Source organism: Glossina fuscipes, unplaced genomic scaffold, assembly GCF_014805625.2.
Source record: "Glossina fuscipes isolate IAEA_lab_2018 unplaced genomic scaffold, Yale_Gfus_2 27, whole genome shotgun sequence".
NCBI classification, from domain to species: domain Eukaryota; kingdom Metazoa; phylum Arthropoda; class Insecta; order Diptera; family Glossinidae; genus Glossina; species Glossina fuscipes.
The window spans coordinates 224,359-244,282 of record NW_023998422.1 but is presented as its reverse complement, the minus strand read 5'-3'; the positions used below and the strand labels follow the sequence as shown (position 1 = coordinate 244,282).

Sequence of the window (19,924 nt, the reverse complement as noted above, 5' to 3'; positions counted from 1 at the left end):
GCAACAGTGTACTCGCAAAAATGAAAATGTCGGGAATTGTGATAGCCTGGTAATGTTTGTATTCCATCTAAAAAGATTGTGGCTACTTAATTGTTTGTGTTCAATTAAAATGTATAACACGTCTTATTCGTAATCGTAAGTAACCACATATGAGCACAGTTGGTGTTTGTGTGATTTTAAAAAAAAATTATGCAAAAATGAAACAAAAAATCGAAAATTGATTTCCATGCAAGTGTAATGAAAATGAAAAGAGAAGTTCAATCAAATTGCGGCGCATATAACTTATATAAATGACAGTAACTTAGTAGTCGTTTACTTCCGTTGCGATATAAAAACTGTCAGTGACCCGGGTGCACACGTTAAATTAGTGCCGAACGTTAAAGTGTTAAGATTGCTAACGATTGCTACGACTTATTGTTTTAGACGATGAAACGCTTTGTAGTGTTTGTCTGTTTTCTGACTTTGTCAGCAGCAAGACCGGAACCGCCAAAACCTCAATACGGACCACCGCTACCAGCACCGCAGAAGGAATACTTGCCTCCCAGTGCAAATTCAGCGGCACATCCATCTCCACCATTGCCTATTTATGGAACTCCGGCGCCATTTTATGGACCTCCTGGCGCCGAAGCAATAGTTACTAAAAACGTATACGTTCACGTACCGCCCGAAGACCATGAAGTTTATCAATTAGCTGCGCCACTGCAAACTGCAGTGCCAAAAAAACATTATAAGATTATATTTATAAAGGCACCAAGTCCACCTGCCCCTTACCGTCAAGTCGTGCCACCGCCCGTGCAGGATGAGCACAAGACATTAGTCTATGTTTTAGTGAAGAAGCCGGAAGAACAACAACCTTTAGTTTTGCCAACACCACAGCCAACTGAACCCAGCAAACCGGAAGTTTATTTCATCAAATATAAGCAACGTCAGACGCCCGCGCAACAATACGGCCCACCATCAGCTCCCGCCGCCGAATACGGTCCGCCAGCTGAAAAATTCTAAAATCGTGACTAATTAATTAATATCATGCAAATAAGTTTTACTTAATTAATTTAAACTCCTAATTAGATAAATTCGCTAATTTACTCCTTATCAAGTGTTCGTAAAGTGATCTTGTTATTAAGTTCTTTTGTTATATTGTGCATCAATAAAATAGTGTTTTAATGAAATCTCACGAAATAAATTGTGTCCTATTTTGAAACGAAATCAAAGGTTTTTTCCTTTCTGCGATGAACTCCCCAAGCGACAACCTTACCTTGTTGCGGAAACCTCACACTTTCGAATTGTCTTCATCTGAAGCCATAGTTATCTTCTTTTTTTTTAAGATTTGAATTCCGACCTATAACACGGAAATTTTGCTAAATATATCAATGTGCCCGTGTTTTAATTTCAATCACACTTTAATATAAAAATAAAAAATAATTCAATTTCTAGCAGCTGCAGGAAAGGAAGGAAGTATATGTTCAGGTATACTTTAATTTTTCTTTTCCAGTCCTTTTTTGTACCAAAGCGATTGTAAAGAAAATTTTCGTGATTTATACTCAATACTAATCCAAGTTTGTTCTCAGCGACAGTAACTTTGGCGCGGATTTGGCGCTTGCAGTTGCAGCAAACTTTGCTTGCTGCAGCCTATTGCCTGCTTACATGATTAGCCTCCTAATCGTCGTGAGAAAAATGAACTTAAGATTCGTTTTAAATAATACAATTTTATTTTTTTTTTATTTTTTATTTTTATCATTATTAATGTTTATTTCAGTTTGGTTGTTAATCATTTTTTAATATTGTAATGACTTCTACATATGTATTTATGAATATGTATATGTATGCATGTAGGTACTTATATACATATATAATGTAATATTTAGTGAATTTTGTTATCCTTAATTAGTAAAAACAATTACAATTCCGACATACCTTAAAGCATTCTCTAAAAATGCATTCTGCTGTAATTTGAAATTTTTCATACATGATTTGATTATAATATGGGCGTTAATATGATGATTATATTTATTAGGTTAAAAAACATGTAAGAACGATTTCTTCATTCGGATGCATTATTCTTGTGATTGATTATTTAAATTTGTTGTAGTAGTTGTAAAGCTTTTTTTTTTTTTAACTCAGTTCTTTTGCGCATCTTCAGTGCTTTTGTGTGTGATTATTTCTTTGCTTTGTAAGATTGTTCACTAACTTATGTACAAAAAATGATTAAGAGAACACAAAAAGAAAGTAAAAGAAGATAAAAGGGTATAATGAACTTAACCAATAACAAAAAAAAATAAAAAATAAAAATAAATAATTAAAAATGACAAGCTTTAGAATAATGAATTACTGCGTTTTATTTAATATCAATTTAATTTGAAGACCTCTTTTGAAATCAAAAAGGCAAAAGATTTTTCAATTTTTTTTACTTCACTTATATCATCTATTTCATTTTATCCAACTTTCTAAGGAACACCTAATTGAAAAATTCGAGCAAATTAATTGATTAAATTTACGTAAGCTATTGAAACTATGATGAGTTTCAACTAGGATAAGCTATTTATTTATTAGTTTATATCGCCTAGGATACTGATGAGGTATCGTCACTGTCACCACGATTTTTATAAAATTGACGCTCACGATATTCTAATAGTGCCCACACCAGTAATGGTACTGTACCAAGCACCATACAAGAACCCATACAGTAGAATACGATGGAATACTTACCGGAGAGGTCACGTAGGAAACCGGCCAGAGGTGGCACTGAAATGGCACCTACACTCTGGAACATACGTACCAGGCCGTAACTTGAACTAATGCGATCTGTGCCAAAAATGTCCGCCAGCAAAACAGGCATCAAAACGTACCAGCTACCTAAGCAAAAACCATAAATAGCAGCTGATAGACCTACTAAATAAATAGTGTCTTCGGAGGGTATAGTGAGCACAGCCAAACCGGCGCCCAATATGCTAAACCCCGAAATTAAAAAAATTATTTTTTTTTTTTTCATGTTAAGCTTATATTCGCTTACCAGACTATGTAGGTCTTTCGGCGATCGAATAGTTGCAAATCGGAAAGCCAACCCAAACCTAAACGGCCAACTAAATCCAAAACTGCACTTATTGTAACTAAATAACCGGCTTCACTTTTATTATAACCTGGAATAGAACACCGCTTATGGTGTAAATAGCTCTGGTCTGGATTAAACAATGATAGAATTTACCAATTGATATAACATGGGCTGGTAAATAATACAACATATATGGGCAGCCCACCGACATCAACGTAACTGATAAGCACATTAGTATAAAAGTAGGATCTTTTAACAAGCTTATGTCCAAATAAATTTCCACTCGTTCATAACACGTCATTGGTTGCTCGTCAATGTCATCTTCTTCTTCCTCTTCTATGGCATTTATTCGCAACATGCTCTCTTTTTGCTCCCCTTCTGATTGCTTCAATTCACTCGTGTTAGTAACTGGTGTAGGTATATCCATACTTTTACTAAGACCCTTGATAACCACAGTGGGTGGAGACAAGGGTTTTTCCAAATGCGCTTGAATCTTCGAGATAATTTCATCATTGGCGAAAACGTTACGTTTACGACGGGAACCTCTATTTGAATCTGTACCGGAGTTCTTGCGGTAAACCCAAGTTGAGTTAGTGCTCAGATCCTCTACCGAATGCATTATGCCGGAGCTGCGCACCTTTTTAATGGGTTTAATAAATGTAGTCTCTCCTATAGTGTCCTTAATTTCGTCGTCGCTGTCTTGAGCACAACTAGGAACAGATTTTTCAGTAGCTGCAAGTACAATATATTAATAAATAATAATTAATAAAAAATAATTTCGCTTACACTTTCCAACTTACCACTATTCTTTAAATTATAATATTCGTTTAAACGATTTTTAGATTCCTCCATGAAGAGATGTTCTATAAATTTGGTATTTAAACCATCGTCGCAAGTATCTAAATAGGTGGAATTCGTTAGCATATCAATATTGCTAGGATTGATATCATCCAATGGTTTATTTGCCTCATTATCATCCTCTTCGTCTTCCTCCGCTATAGTTTTTTCTTCGTCTTGATTCTGAGATTCTACTGGCCTGTACAGTAGCGCAGATAAGCACACATCCAACATGCAAAAACCTAAAATGAGTATAGTGCCATGGAATCCAAAATTTTCTGCCAAATGTTTAATTAAAACTGGTAACATAAAGCTTCCAGCTGCGGTGCCTGAGACACAAATGCCATTTGCTAAAGCTCGGTGTTTATCGAAATATTTCGAAACTATAACAATGCCGGGAGTGGTGGAAAGACCGCCACCAATTCCCGTTAATATACCAAAAGTGAAGAGTAGATGCACAAGACTGGTAGCGAAATAGCTAAGCGTCATGCCTAGTGCGCAAAATAGACCACCAACGAAGACGACCGTTCGACACGAAAAGCGTTGACATAACGCACTAGAAACAGGTGCCAAAGCTAGGCAAAGAGCCGATAATATAGCTGGTATCCAAGAAGCTACAGTCGCTGTTGAACTAGGGAAAGTTTCCATAATTTCGACAAATAAGACCCCATATGATTTGACTAAGCCAGCTACCCAAAATTGGACTGAAAATGCTCCAAACACAATAAACCAACCGTATCCACCGTCCGGTGGATCTGTGCTCACAGAGGAACGTGAAGAAGGAGCAGTTACTCCGGAGTGCTTCGCAGCCTGAGAGGTTAAACCATGCCTAACCCCAGCCGATAGTTTGCGTCCACATTTACCGCGTTTGTTGCTCTCTAAGCAGTTTAAATTCCGACTTGAACGCAATTCATGTGATTTGGCAATTAATGGACGAGCTGTAATGCTGGATACGGTTAATAAGTTTTCATTATCGTCCTCTTCGATTTCCGAGATCTGGTGCTCCAAAAGGCTGGCGTGCAATGTGCGTCCAGTTGACGGTGCTGCCGGTCCGTAAGGTGCTTCGATGGGGAGAGTAGAAGGGCGTCGTGGTATAGTTGATGTCGCGGAGCCAGGTGCAGATGCCGGTACTTCGATTGACACCGCTGAGTGGGTGCTAATGAAAGGATTCTGGGCGCTACCGCCCATTTGCAAGGCCATGCCAATACCCGATTGCAAACCAGCGCCCAAGTTATCAACTTGTTTAACATCCAATTCAGCCAATGGAACCGGCGGTGCCGAGACAATTGAGAACAGCGAGCCACTAGATTGTTGACATTCCGTAAGTATAGAGGGTGCTGGTGGTTGAGAACAGGCGACAATGGGCAATTCGCCAATATCGTTTTGTTCAGCGTTAAAATGCGCTTCACAAATGACCTCAATGATCTCGGTGGAATTGCCTTCACTTTCACGGGAATAGCTTCTGCTATTAGCAGATTGCTGATCAATACTGTTGTAGGAGCGAATGAACCCTCCCGGCTGGTACTGGATTCGACCAATTGGGTCCGGTTCACTCGCGCAGTACACCGATCCCCGTGAATCCTAAAAACAAAATGAAAATTTAAGATCGAATTTAATTTCTTGTGAAAACATATTGTGTTCAAAAAATGTTTTTTACTATTCTAAAATTTTTTTTTCACTTGCTCGTAAAGACGCCAGGAAAATTTCTACAATCAACTTATTTCAAGGTTATGTTCCTTCTTGACTTTGAAAACAGAAAACATAAACATTCTTTGAATGGGGTACAGTTTGTAATTTGCACAATAGCCTACAAACAATAAACAAAAAGACAATAAAAGTAAGACAGAATCAGCGTAAACAACGTTGCAGTTGAATTATTACATCAAATAAGGAATTACTATAGCAAAAGCTATCAAGAAGTTTTTAAACGGATGACAGAAAAGAAATTCGACAAGTGCATGTTTATACAATTATTTTATTTAATTGACGTCAATTTATTTATTTTTTTTTTTATTGTCTATTGGTGGCTGTCTCGCAGCCATGCGATTTCGTTATCTGCTTCTAAACCCATCATCGAAGGATGACGGATATATTCGTTTTTCAAAACATTTGGAACAGGAAGGAAGGAAACATCAGAGACACCACAAAGCATATATATTCTTGGTCAGCATAAAATTCTAAATTGATTTAATCACGTCCCTCTGTCCGTCTGTGCAATGCCTCTCGTAGATATTCTCCTTGTCGCAAAGATGAAGCTGTCGACTTAATATTTTGGAAATTCTCGCGAGCACACTGGTATTGAAAATGGGGCAAATCGGTCGAACGACACGCCGGCATCACCTTGTAAACTGAGAAAACCTCTGTTTTTCAAAAGAAACTATAGCAAATAAATGTACAAACATTTGAAAGTTTTTATATACAAAAATGGAAAACATTGACCACGCCTACTCAACATTATAGTGCATCATAATTCAATTGTTTTTTCATTGCCTTTATAACGCGCAGAAACAAGCTTCAAAAATCCTATAAAGTATATAAATTCTTGGCCAGTTTTAAATCCGGAATGCGCCTAAACATGTCCGCTTACTCGTCTGTCCGCCTGCCTGTTTGCGCAACTTTACCGTATTTTTGATAAACATACACCCGTTAGCGAAAATGAAGACATCACTTACAAATTTGCAAAAGAATGGGGAATTGACCTAAACTTTTCAAAGTACACGCCTACAACATCCCCATTCCTATACCACAAAGTCTTTTATTTTGAAAAATCAAGCGCGCCCACTCTATATTAAAGAGCATGAATATTTTGTTCTCTTACTTTTTTTGCCTTTTTTACGACAACGGTGATGGGTATAAAAGATTCGGCTCCGACCGAATTTAACTTTCTTCTTTTTTTATTCGATTATCGCATGTTTCAAAATCATTCCTTATATTGAAATAAAATAAATAGACAAAAATCATCTGCACGCATAAGATGGTTGTGATTATTGACATAATAAGTATTTGTTGTAACGCTTAAATAAAGAAAAAAATTCACTTTTTTATTTCATAATTTCTTTAGGGGATGCAAACTAATAGCAATTTGATTGACTGATAAAAAGCCTTCGATTGTGTAAGCAAATCCACCGTCGCTGCAGACCGCCAACAGCTGCTTCTTAGCGCAGCCCGGCATATTTGCACGGGTTAGAAAAACAGAGCTGTGGTGAATGTTTTTTCAAGTGATCCTGCTAGCGAATGGGTTAATAAAGTTGTAAATGATGTCACCTTACTTCTGTCATTACGTAGAATTGAGTTAACTGCCCTGGGATTTGTTAGGTTTTTAATGTGTTTGCCCACTAGTTATAATAGCAGGACAATGTAGGAGGCAGGTGTGGTACATTTGCCCAGTGAGTGATTTGTTTGAACGCCTTTGGCGATGGCTCATCATTAGTATATTTGGATGTCAATAAGGCTAATCATTATCTCGGAACGCAAAGTGTCACATACGTTTACCTGCCACCCACTGAAACGTCGACAACTTGCCCTTAACACATTGTGTAAACATCTTGCTACAAGTACAATCCCCACCAGAGCGAGCTAATTGTGAAAATACATAAATGGGAAAAGCGGACGCGGGTACCAAATGGCCGTCCGCATGAAGATTGAAAAATTTGTTACTTTTGCAACCTTGTAGTGATATATTAATTTCGATAACTAGATCCGGAGGTCATAAAGAATGAAATTGGTTGTGGATAAGCTTTTCGTCAATGCACGTTCGTGCTTAGCTCTGACTTCGATCGGTTGCTTTTCTTATAAGAAAGAAAAACATAAGAATAAGAATTATTTTTAAAAAACTTGCGATTCTAGTGGAATTCAATGGTTCAACGTATCTTTAAACCGTAGATAATTTGCGAAAATTGTGAGTATATTAATATCTTTCATGCTGCCATATATATATATAAGCACAAAATATTTTACCGAACGAAAGAACATATGTAGTTAAAGGATAGTGTTGCTGTTATTGCTGTTACATTGCGAAATACAAATACACAAAGAAAAAAAGGAAACAGAATTCATTTTAACAGTGCGATTTATTTATTCAATATTAGGTCTGTATACGTCACATATGCAAAAAATAAGAAGAATATACATAAGTAAGAAAATTATATTCGGTCGTCTCTCATACGCAGCATCGTTACCGTAAAAAAGACAAAAAAGTGGAAGAACTAAATTTTCATGGTCTATAAAATGAAGTGGGCGCGGCTGATTTTTTTTTGTTCAAAAAAAGTGTTTATGTCACAGACGCGTGCAGACGATATAAGCGTGTCCTCGGAAAAGTTGAAGTCACTTTCAAAATTCTTTTGCTAACGGTAAAGTGTTTACCAAAAATAGTACATAGTTAGGCAGACGAAGAGGTAGACAGGCGAAAAGGCGGAGATATTTACATAGTTCACAATTTTTGTAATATAGGCGTGAGGGCGTGTTAATGGCGAATGTTTTGATTGGTTTGAATTTTTTTCAAATTTTTTTGCAAATTTGTAGGCGATATGCGCATTTTTGCGAATGAGAGGGTCTTTACCACGGATACTACATAGTTGGGCAGACGGACAAGTGAACAGATGAACGAACGAACATGCTTACATGCATTCGGAACTTGTAGGTTCTCTCTGCGCGTCATAAAGAAATAAAAAAAAAAAAAAAAAAAAAATTAAATTTTGATTTAATATTGGGTACGCGGTATCAATTTTTTCTGTTTTTGTAGAGATACCAGAACATCGTCCACTCGTAAACTTGTAAATTTTTGTAATTTTATCTGTTATAGTTTATGAGTAATGAGCAAGATTCCTTTTGAAAAAGAGAGGCGTTCTCACTTCACGTAGGAGTATAGGTATGTCCTTTTACCGATTTTCAATATCAAACTGCATGCAAGAGCGTCTAAAGTTTGAAGCCGTTAGCTTCGTTTTTGCATCCAGAAGAATGCTTACAACAGGCATTACGCAGGCAAACAGACGGATCATAAGAATTTTGCAGTCACGCATTTGAAAATTTAGTGGTGACTTGTAAGAGAGAAGACCTGACTGTATATATATAAATTCAGCAAGATTTCTACGAAATTTTGAACTCTTAAAGTACAAACATCGTATAAATTTTCACTTTCACTCTGAAAATAGAAAAAATCACCCACGTTCAACGAATATTGCAGAGATGGAAACGTACTCCTTGCCCTCTTGTTTTAGGATCACGGGAAGGATATAAAAGATTCGGTCACGACCCAATATAATTTTCTTACTTGCTTTTTTCTTTACTACTCTTTAAATACTTGGCATTAGGAAGAAATGGCTTAGGGCTTCAGTAACATATCTGACAGCACCTTCCTTATCCGATCAGTTAGGACCGAAATATTTAAAAGCCTGTGAATATTTGAATTAGTTATGTACCAAGGACCCTATTTGATTATACTCAATATTATTATTGAATATAGTCAATTATTAATACTTGACTTACTTCTTTGCAACTTGTTGAAGGAACAAGCTGCTCCCTGTAATTGAACTTCGTAGGACCACGCAGGTTTAATAAGAACATTATATAAATGTGCTTTATTATATATATCAAGCCTTCGACTTTTTTTTAATTGTATGACCAATCACTTAGGGGAAGTCCACTATTCATGTAAGCCAGGCACGACAGGCAAGAAGTGACGAAAGAGACACGGAAGGGGCCGCTGCCTAGTGATTGTGTACACAATCGGTAAGTGTTGTGCTGTTACTAATCGAGCAGTCACTATAACGACGACCACCGTGAACTCTACCGCATTGAGATTTGAAACCGCGAACGCAAGACTTTGTAGTCGAATTTGAGTTCAACAGCCAATATGATTCGTCCGTTTTGAATTTTTTTGGCAATATATTTGCTCTCATATGGTGACTTTATGCTAGCGTGCGTTCGACCTTTAGGTTTAAAGCTAACATGCACGCATTTTACAGCATTAAAGCTCTAGGATGGTAATATGGTTTTGAATTTGCCTTCGCGCCGTGATGTGCCTACACGTACGTAAGGCAGAGCGTTGGCATATCTCCTGTGTAGAAAATATAGACAATTGATCCTAAAATTACTCAAGTTGAGATCTCTCCGGCGGTAGATACGTAAGCCAAATATATGCAGAGTCTTGAAGCCGCAGTTTGTTAAATGCTTAAGATATATCGATAAAAAGTGCTGAACATTTACAAATACTTCCCATAAAAGGCGATAAAATTGCCTGAATCCAAATTTCTTGTTGCCAAGATTCTCTTTTCTCTCACTACGAAAGCATTTGTTATTATTTTGTTGCGCTTGGATTTCTTACGCATTCGGAGGCTATTAATGAGGACTAAATCATCACGGGCTGAGCCATGGGGACGTGTTAAACTATGTCATTGCTCGCGTATCGGTGATCATTGCAATGTTTTGGGCTGGCGTGTCCGTAATTTGCGGAATGTTTGCAAACACCTCACGTTTTTCGAGTTGGTTTCGAGCCCATTGGCCATAGCGATCTTCGGTCGGGCGCTCTATTTTGATTGAAGGATTAAAACTTTTTTTCGTGCTTGTGTTTTGATTTGGGAATTTATGTGACTTGCTTTTCATTAGTTGTTGTATTGAATTTATTTGTATAAGTCTTGGAGACTGCTCAGAAATAAGATCAAATAACGAACTATACGACGCTTGGTCTGTTCTAATACTTTTTGTCACTGCGAAATCGATGTAGTCTGGGATTTTATTTAAACCGCTGGGCCAAACGACACTTTATCTAACTTGTTCTTCGTTATTTCTATGTATTTAAATTTACTTGTACTTGAGTACTTTATTTGTTCAGACAGTGGACAAGTGGTCGGTCGCCGCCGTTTTTACCGCACATTTTGCCTGCTTGTCGAGACTTGGATGCACAGGTATGGCTGTGGTGGACACCGCCCTATTTAACTCATTTGGTGGATATTCCTTTTGGCTCCTACTTTTATGCAGTTGCTCTACAGCAATTTTTCGATGCAGTACATACCATAAGCTGTCTATTGTTTTTTCAAAGTAATTGTTTCTAAGGCGATTTTAACTTGGAAGAGTGGTTGTGGTATTTAGTCTTGTTAAGTATATTGTATTCCGATTTTACTTCAAATTGTGATGCTCCTTATATTTCTTCTGTGGGGACCTTTCATTACAACGATTAGTTCTTTTGCACTTTTCAACTGGTGCGTATGATATTTCTTGTGTATCGGAAGTTGCTGAATAACTTTTATCCCTATAAAATTGAATTTTCGTTTCGGGAATGTTTCCTCTATAGGTATTTCTACTACGTGGAAGGTATCTTGTTACCAGCTACCTAAGCTAGCGACTTGTGTTTTCTTATTTGAAGTTATGGAAGAATCTATGCAATCCTTTGGCTACAGTATCACTGGCTGCAATTATAGAATTTTGTTTGAGTCAAGAGGAGGATCTTTTGATTAGCGTCGATGTATCAAATCAATTTTTCTGAACTGAGAAATTCTCCATCTCGGAAGTTTTCGTCAAGTCAGAGACAAATCAGGAAAACTAGCGAGTGGACAGCAGAAATGCTTTTCAAGACTGCAGTATTCCACGGTCTAACTTCTGAAAGCCGTGAAGTTTCACTTCCTTTTTTTCTAAGTTAAGATTGATTTCAACTCAAATTATTCAACGGATGGTAATTTATTGAAAGTCCAGCTATGTAACACCGGCTTAATTAACAGGGTATTTTTGCAGCGACCGTTACAGACTTGATAAGCATAAGATTCTATATCATTTTCGTTATACGTTATTCGGCGTCTGCTTGCGCCTGTTAATGTTAAGAAAGAGAATTCAAGATAACGCAAAAAAAATTGAAAACTTTCAACTTTGCTTTCAACTGGTCCGACCTTAACATGGCAAATGCCTAAAAAAACCATTCAAAAGTATGAAATGTTATGTAATATCATTGATAAGCCAAAGTTAATGCAAGACAAACACGCCTTGCTTACTCATCCGAAATCTCATATTACGAATGAAACTTAACTTAAATATGTAATAATCTCTGTAGCTTACTACGCACCCTGCAGTCGCCTAAAGGCAAAGACCTTTGAAAAATCTGTAACCTCTAAAAAAATCTCTAATTAAATTATAAAATACCTAAAAGACTTTACGATTTGCTTAAGCGTCCGTGTTTGTAAAAGAGTGCTACATAGATAGCCACATGCCGTAACCGTAGGAGCGCTAAGCCATATATAATTTTATTGATAAAATACCAATGATGACGAAATGGACCCCTTTGAGAGAAATAAACTAGTTTTATTTTTTTTCATAATCATCACAATATTGTTACGTTCTGTCTTTCTACTTCTTATATACTATAATGTTAAGTGGTGAGTCTGCGCAGTTGTTCGCTCTCTCCAGTAATGAAAGAACGATAGGATTATTTGGTGGAAAAAAGTTCCTTCTTTGCGCTTACTTGTGATAAGAATTTTAGACAATATCCTATAAATTATGTTTGGAAGGATACGTAAGTTCAAGAACACTTATAACTGACCTGGTTAACACATGGAAACACTTCGGACTAACAACAGATACAGCAATACCTTTAACCATAAATGAAAGGAACGGCTTTTGTAATTAAATTACGATGCTATCTATTACTACGATACTACTATATATATATATATATGTACGCTGAACAAAATGAAACTATGACAAGGGCACTAACGTAAATCCAAGAGGTAAGTGTCAATGTAAATTTACTGTGAGTCATTCGATTCGAAGAAGACATTAAGTGTCTTCTATGACAAAAATTACAAATTTCCCATGAAATGTAGGCTTAAAAAAAAAAATCTTTTGACACCACACCCCAGCTGACAGCGGAAGTGGGGTACAGAAAAACGCGGCAACAGTTATTTTTCTTTTTTACTTCATTTACGCAACATATGGAGCACATTTTACTCTTCCTCTCCTTACCTTAAGTATAAAACTAAAATAATTCCATCAACAATTACATTTAATTATGTTTCAGAACTAATTTTGAAGGAACTTTTTAAAGGTTTTTAAAAAAAAAACCAGAAATATCAACATTGAAACAAGAAAAAACAATTCTGTGAACATGAAATAAATGCACACTAAAAAACACATTAAACGTGCATAGCGGGGGTATCACTGATCTGATCAAAAACGTATCGAATTTCTTGATGGCTCTAGCTACCCTTTATTAGAAATAGTTATAAATTTGAAGACACTTTCATATGGTGGCGTGTAATATGTCGTTTCAGATAATACGGTTACTGTGGGCTTTAGAAGCTACATCTTGCTGAACAGTGGGCGACATTTGTCTTTCGAGTTTTAAATACCGATAAATTATATTTGCAGCAAATTTCCTATTCAACAAAGTGCGGCTGGAAGTAATCGCCCACTCAAGATGGTGAAAAATAAATGCACTATGGCAAGAGCATGTGATCAAAAACCGTGCTTGAGGCCCAACCAAAACCCAATAACGACACGATTGCGACTATCTCCAACTTGAAAACGTATTTGAAGAGGTTAAAAGAACATAGTACGATTAATGTTACCGACGAAAGTTAATGCATTTGAACACTGGATCAAATATTATATGAGAATAAGAGAAATTTTCAACTTAACAATTACGGATGCTAGGAAATATTAGGAAGACTGAATCGGTGTGTGGTCTCCCATCAATTTTATTCATTAACGATCACTAATTATGATAAGCATTTCTTTCAATCGATGGTCATGGTCTGTCTTCGGTTTTTGCGCGTAAGCTGTAGGCTGTAAAAGATCAATTGTTATTGTGGGGTGCCGCTAAAAAAACGGTCAAATGTGTGTGACTAGCAACACCGAATGATAGGACCACATCCGCTTTTTCAAAGCGTTTGCATCGTGCCTAAGGAAACGTCACGGGCAATATATATATATATATATATATATATATATAATGCTTAATTTTCGTATTACAAGAAAATGTTTTCTATGTGCAACCAATATATTTAGATTGATTCGGAATTTGACTATCCACCAAATACATATATATATATAACAACCATATATATATATATATAGAAAACATTTTCTTGTAATACGAAAATTAAACCATCCGTCAATTCTTCAATTCTTCAACTCTTGGGCGTAAGTTAAAGGCCTTAAAAGATGAATTCTTGTTCTGAACATTTGTGGAATTTACATACTGCTAGCGTATTAGCTTGACATGATTACTCCAGATGAACACTTTTTCAGATCGGTGCAGCATGGCTTGGCTGGCACGCGGGTCCTCAAAGTTGAAGAAGTGTGAAAATAGGTCGATGGGTACATCGCCGCCAAATCAATCTAAGTTCTTTTGACATGGTAGATAATGTAGAAATGATGAGAACTATTTCGATTAATACATACATTGTATCAATTTGCCTTTTTCAAGTAAAAAAAATTGATCAAAATTTTTGCAAACACCTAATAAATATTTTTGCGGATATATGAATCGACATCTATCGTTTACTATTTCGAACAATTTTATTGCCTCACGTCCATTTTTACATTTTATTAGGACTGTGCATTGTAAGCATGGTTTTCTTCTTACCTGTAGATGATATTCTCGGGATGAAGACATCTTTTCCTACTAAACGAAAATCTCTTTTTTTGATGTTTTTTAGTTGGTCTTTGACGTTTCAAACCTAAATGCATTGGTTTAAATCTGCTACGCTTACAACCGCCAGGAAATAGTTTCGCAAACGATATTGCGATAAACGGCGGAATTTTGTTAATAGTTGCGGCAACTACTCTCAAGAATGACAACTGCTAGAAAGCTGCTTAAAGCGTTTCTAATAATGCGAGACTTGTGTATTTGAGCTAAAGTCGTTCTATTCAAAGATTAGTGACTTGAATGCGTTTGATAAACGCACGCACCTTAAAGTGCGTTTCAATAATTAGACTATTGTTCCTGCTCAAGATCCTTTGTGCTTACGTGTATTTGAAAAAGTTTAATGTTTTTTTTTTTTTTGTTTTCTAATTGCGAAATTCCTTGATATTCGAAAATTAATTGCTAATATTTGGCACTGTTTTTTGTTGTTATTTAAGATATTCAATGAGATTTTTTTTTTAAAAATTTGAAGTAAAAATCTTTCAAAAAGATTGTTATAAAAACATATTGATGAACCACCGTACAAAATTCATGGCAACATTTTAGTTGATTTTATGGGTTGTTAGGTTGAAATCCTCGTATTAAGTGAAGGTTAAACGATACTATTGCTTGCCGTAATGTCCTTGTTGGATAGAGGACAGTAGCTTTTTCCTCTTTACAACCGTAACTGCACTCGTTATATGACGCTTGTCAAATAATGCTACGCTTCGTTTTTTTTTTTTTTTTGTTTCTTTTTCTTTAAAGTGTCGGTTGCATTCGTATCGTGTCCGTGCTTACTAACTTTGCATAGCCTACACTGGTGTCGACCAATGCTTTGAAGCTAACACACGACTCAGCTTGCGATTTATGTTACAAATCGATAATATTTTTATTTGCCGACGAAAAAATTATATATACATATGTTTATGTCTTTCGATGTCTTTCTTTATGAATTTAATTCATTTGCATTACAAAAATAAGAAAAGCGTTTTGTCGTTAAGTGTTTATGTAAAAAAACCGTTGGGTTTTAACACAAAAATGTGTTACGTATACGTCCCTATCCTGTATATTCTATAATTTTCAATAAAAGTTTTCTATACGCCCGTTGAAAATTATTTGAATTTATTCGTTTTTATTATTATTTTTTATTTCATATGAGACAATTAATTAATTTTTATTTTTCCACAATTTATATGAATTTATGCAGAAATTTTTTTCCTTTTTTTTTTTTATGAATACATATATATATATACATATATATATATATATATATTTCTTTTTAAATGCTTATTTTTATTGCAACCGTTTGCTTGGGTAGTTAATGCTCAACTAATATAAGCCACGGATAAGTTTTTTTCAAATAACATAAGGATATTTCTAGGATTTTTGATGATTCTCTCTGTCTCTCACTTTTGTTCACCTAAATTGCGTGGTGATAATTGGTGGTAGTCATTTAATTACTCTCATATGACTGCGAGTCGAGGTGGTTTTCAGGCCCGCTCTCTTCTCTTCTCTGCGCCTCTAATGTGTTTATCGCTTTTGTTTTGATAATGAGATTTATTGTTTCGCTTTTATTACTTCAAAGTTTATTAATCGCATTTGATTTACTTCACTTTCTAAACAAAAAAGACAACATGCGCCGTGGATATGAAATAATTATAACGAATATGGAAAAAACGTGGCAATTATACGAAATTGTTATTACAATCTAATTATCAACTCTGCCTGAATGAAAGATACGCCTACATTGGAAACCTTTCTTTTTCGCTTACAAGAAATGCTTTCGAGGTTTTTCAAAAACCTACCTTACCTCCAGCAAGGGATAGATATTATAGTTATTTTCATGACTTGGTTTTTTTTGTTGTTGTTGTTTATATCATACGCATAGTTTGGATAGCAATAGGTCATCAAATTAGGTGTGGTTTGGTGATATTCAGGAGACAGACAGTAAAAATTATACGCTTTGAATTATAAAGTTAAAAAATAAATAATTGAAAAAAGTTGCTTTTTTTTTGGCTAGTCAAAGTTATTTGAGAGTACGTCAGCAAATACTGGAAGGAAACAAAATAACGGTAGACGTAAAAAAATAGTAGACGTAACAACATTAACACGAAAGCCTACATATAATTTTTAAAGCTAGAAAAAAATAACAATTAAAAACACGCAGAAAAGTTATATTCGGCGGAGGACAAATCACGCATACCCACTACCATGCTTTCGCATTCTATTCTCCAAGTTTTTTTATTTGATACCCATATCGTTAGTATTATTAAGAAAAAATTAATCGCGGTGTCTACCGTATTCATTTTAAAATTAACCTATTTTTAGGCAAATGAGAGATATCTTCATTTAAAGAATGAATAAAATAATTGTAAACATTCCGTCTTGGTTGCGTTACGATAAATAAGCATAAAACCTCAAGAAAATGAGAAAAATAATATTTAATGAATTATAACTTGTTGTGGGCGTGACTGCAGGTTTCTGCTCTGACCAATTTGGCCCATTTTCAATACCAACCTGCGTGCAAAAACTTGCAATGTTTTTATCAAATTTGAAGTCGATATCTTCATTTTTGGAAAGAGCCAACAACAAACACCACACAAACACACAGACGGACGGAAATGACTTAATCAATTTAGAATTTCACGCTGATCAACAATATATATACTTTATAGGGTCTCCGCACCTTCCTTTTGGCTATTACATACATTATGAAAAAAATCAAAATGAGCGTACCGCCATCCTTCAGTGGTGGGGGTAACAAAGAATAAAATTATATTCAGTCGTGACCGAATATTTTATATCCACGACCGGCGCACTAAGAAGACAAAAAAACTACAAGAAGTAAATTTTCATGCATTTCCGAAATCAAAGTATTTGTTGCGCAAGCGGAGGAGAGTTGTAGGCATTCCCTTCGAAAAGTCTAAGTGACTTTCAAACACTTTTGCAAATTTGTAGACGATATCTTCATTTGCGCTAACGGAAGAATGTTGACCACAAGTGCTACGCAGTTACGAAGGCAGTTTAGTGCTATCCAAATTTTAAACTGGCCAAGAATGGGGTTATTAAAGCTTGTTTCTGCGCCTTATAAAGATATTGAAAACATAATTAAATTTCGACACACTGTAATATTGCGTCAATTGACGTCAATTTTTTTAATTTTTGTACAGATACAAAAAAGTCAATTTTTTACTCCTTTTGAAAAGCGGAGTTGCTTACGTGATGGCGTGTCCTTTGACCGATTTGCCCCATTTTCGATCTTCTTTCCGAGCTTCTAATCTTTCTATCAAACTTAAAGTCGATAGTTTCGTTAGATATTACACAGACGGACAGAGGGACATCGATTGAAAATTTAATAATATATATAAATAGGTTATGGGATCTCTGGGCGTTGCAAATGTTTTGACAAAACAAATCTACCTCACGTGGTTCGGTGATATATATAATAAATGAAACAAGAAATTTATAAGAAAAATGGGTGAAAAACTCAAAATCCTTTAAACAAAAATGTAAGACAAAGTTTAACAAATTGAATGAAGTAAATTAGGGTTTATTTAAATTTTCCAGTTCTTTTTTTCTTCATCACTGCCATGATTCCATACTAAATTTGTCGGCCTATACACTACCCAAAAAGGTCCTATTTATCATATTTCCAAAATAATTTTTAGATAGTTTTTAGTAACCCTTTTTGTCGTTCACGCTAATGTTCTCGCTAGTTTCATATTCATTTATTTCTTTTCAAATTTTATAACGTCAACCGGTAAAAGCATCGAAAAATATTTGATATTATTATATTAAGTAATCTTTCTAAGCCAACTAATTTTGTCAAGTATGTGGATTCATTATACCCAACACCACTTGTGGTACGGGGTACATTAGGTTCATGTGACGTATGTAGCACCCAGCAGGGCTTTTATTATAACGATTGACTCAAAATCATTTTCTGAATAGATCTAAACCGCGTAATGTCTGCCCATGTATATTTATGTTCAATCTGCAGATCACAGTTTTTGAGATATTTTGATGAAATTTGGTACAGCGACTTGTTTGACCCAAGGACGAACGCTACTGAAAATGTTTTGGATTAACACACTTTTTCGACCTCGTCCTGTGTAATGCCTCGAAAGCTTGTATGGAAAAAAAATGAATTTTTCAAAATTTTTGACACAACAGACTGCTTTCGATATTTTAAATTGATATGAAAAATTTGATTCGGCTAAGGCAATTTTTTAAACGTCGTCTCATATAACTGCTTCTACAGAAACTGAATCTCTGTATGGTAAAAAGGTCGAATTGGTTCATGATAGTAAATTGACAAAGGAATCAATCTTACATCGATCGATATAAGGGATATGTAAGCTCTTTGTAATACTGGTTTCATATTTTACAAGCGTGCAGGAGGTCGGGTTGTTAATCTCACACACTGAGAAATGATTGATGCTTAGCATGACGTTTGACGTGAGGAAAAAGAAGATGGTTAGTTTCGGGACACGTGGAAAAGCTTGTAAATATTAGTGAAATAGTTCCTTTTTTTTTTCTTAAATTTGTGGAAAAAATGCTCAATAATATACCCCCAGAGCGGTACATGCATGATTCAGAAAATTGATATAAATGTGAAATCAATCAATGTGTGTTGAACGTTGTGTTTCATAAGAACTTTATAACAACACAGACTCATTTTTTTCAGCCTAAGAAAAAAAAAAAACGTTGTGAAAATAAGAATATTTTTAAAAAAGTCACAATTATAATAAAACATACATAAGTTATCCTGAATATATTGCACAACAGCATGCGAATTTTTTTTATGTAAAGCGAAGAAAAATTGGATTATTAAATACGTAAAAATGTGTGAAGAATACTCATGTATACGGTTGTACACGTATGAATGCAATTAAAAAGAAAAAAAAGTGGAAGTACCTTTATAACCAACAACAACAAATCCTTCAATACCATCTTGTGAGACCATTTACGCCATCGGAAGAGAAAAAGGACTTTTGGAATAGAGTGGATAAAGGTGCTTCGTTCGAGTTTTGAGCGTTGCCGTCATTTGCAGTGACGCCGGATGTGAAGGAAAAAGGAGAAACGAGAAAGGAAAGCAATCATTTCATCACGAATTGTTCATGCCAATTTTACAGTTGACGAAACATTTAAAGGACACAACAACAATACTAACTTGTCGTTACGTCCTCAAATTCATTATTAACTCCATCATTTTTAATATATCAATATCATAATCTGCGGCAGCAAACACTCGGCGCATAAGGTTCTTCATCATATTTATTTTAAGTACGTACCATATGTATACGATATGTTTAGTACCTATGATAGTTTTTTTTTTTTTCCATATATATTCACAGAAATGGTTTGGTTGAAATGTAATATATAATCTTTTTTATATAAATGTATCAAAAATATAAATTCATCTCCCC

At 35.3% G+C, this 19,924-nt stretch overlaps 2 protein-coding genes across 2 annotated transcripts; one reads left to right on the top strand and one right to left on the bottom strand.

The window, feature by feature from the left end:
- LOC119635922 (extensin) lies at positions 1-1,752 on the top strand. Its single transcript, XM_038030961.1, has one exon. The coding sequence runs from the start codon at positions 427-429 to the stop codon at positions 1,000-1,002; it is 576 nt and encodes a 191-aa protein (XP_037886889.1). The 5' UTR covers positions 1-426; the 3' UTR covers positions 1,003-1,752.
- A 49-nt stretch (positions 1,753-1,801) lies between these two features.
- On the bottom strand, positions 1,802-14,908 carry LOC119635921. Its single transcript, XM_038030960.1, has 5 exons — positions 14,457-14,908; positions 3,850-5,467; positions 3,203-3,781; positions 3,011-3,137; positions 1,802-2,948 (listed from the first exon to the last, which is right to left on the bottom strand). Exons 1-5 carry the CDS (start codon positions 14,484-14,486, stop codon positions 2,561-2,563), a joined length of 2,742 nt encoding a protein of 913 aa, XP_037886888.1. The 5' UTR covers positions 14,487-14,908; the 3' UTR covers positions 1,802-2,560.
- Positions 14,909-19,924: the final 5,016 nt, after the last annotated feature.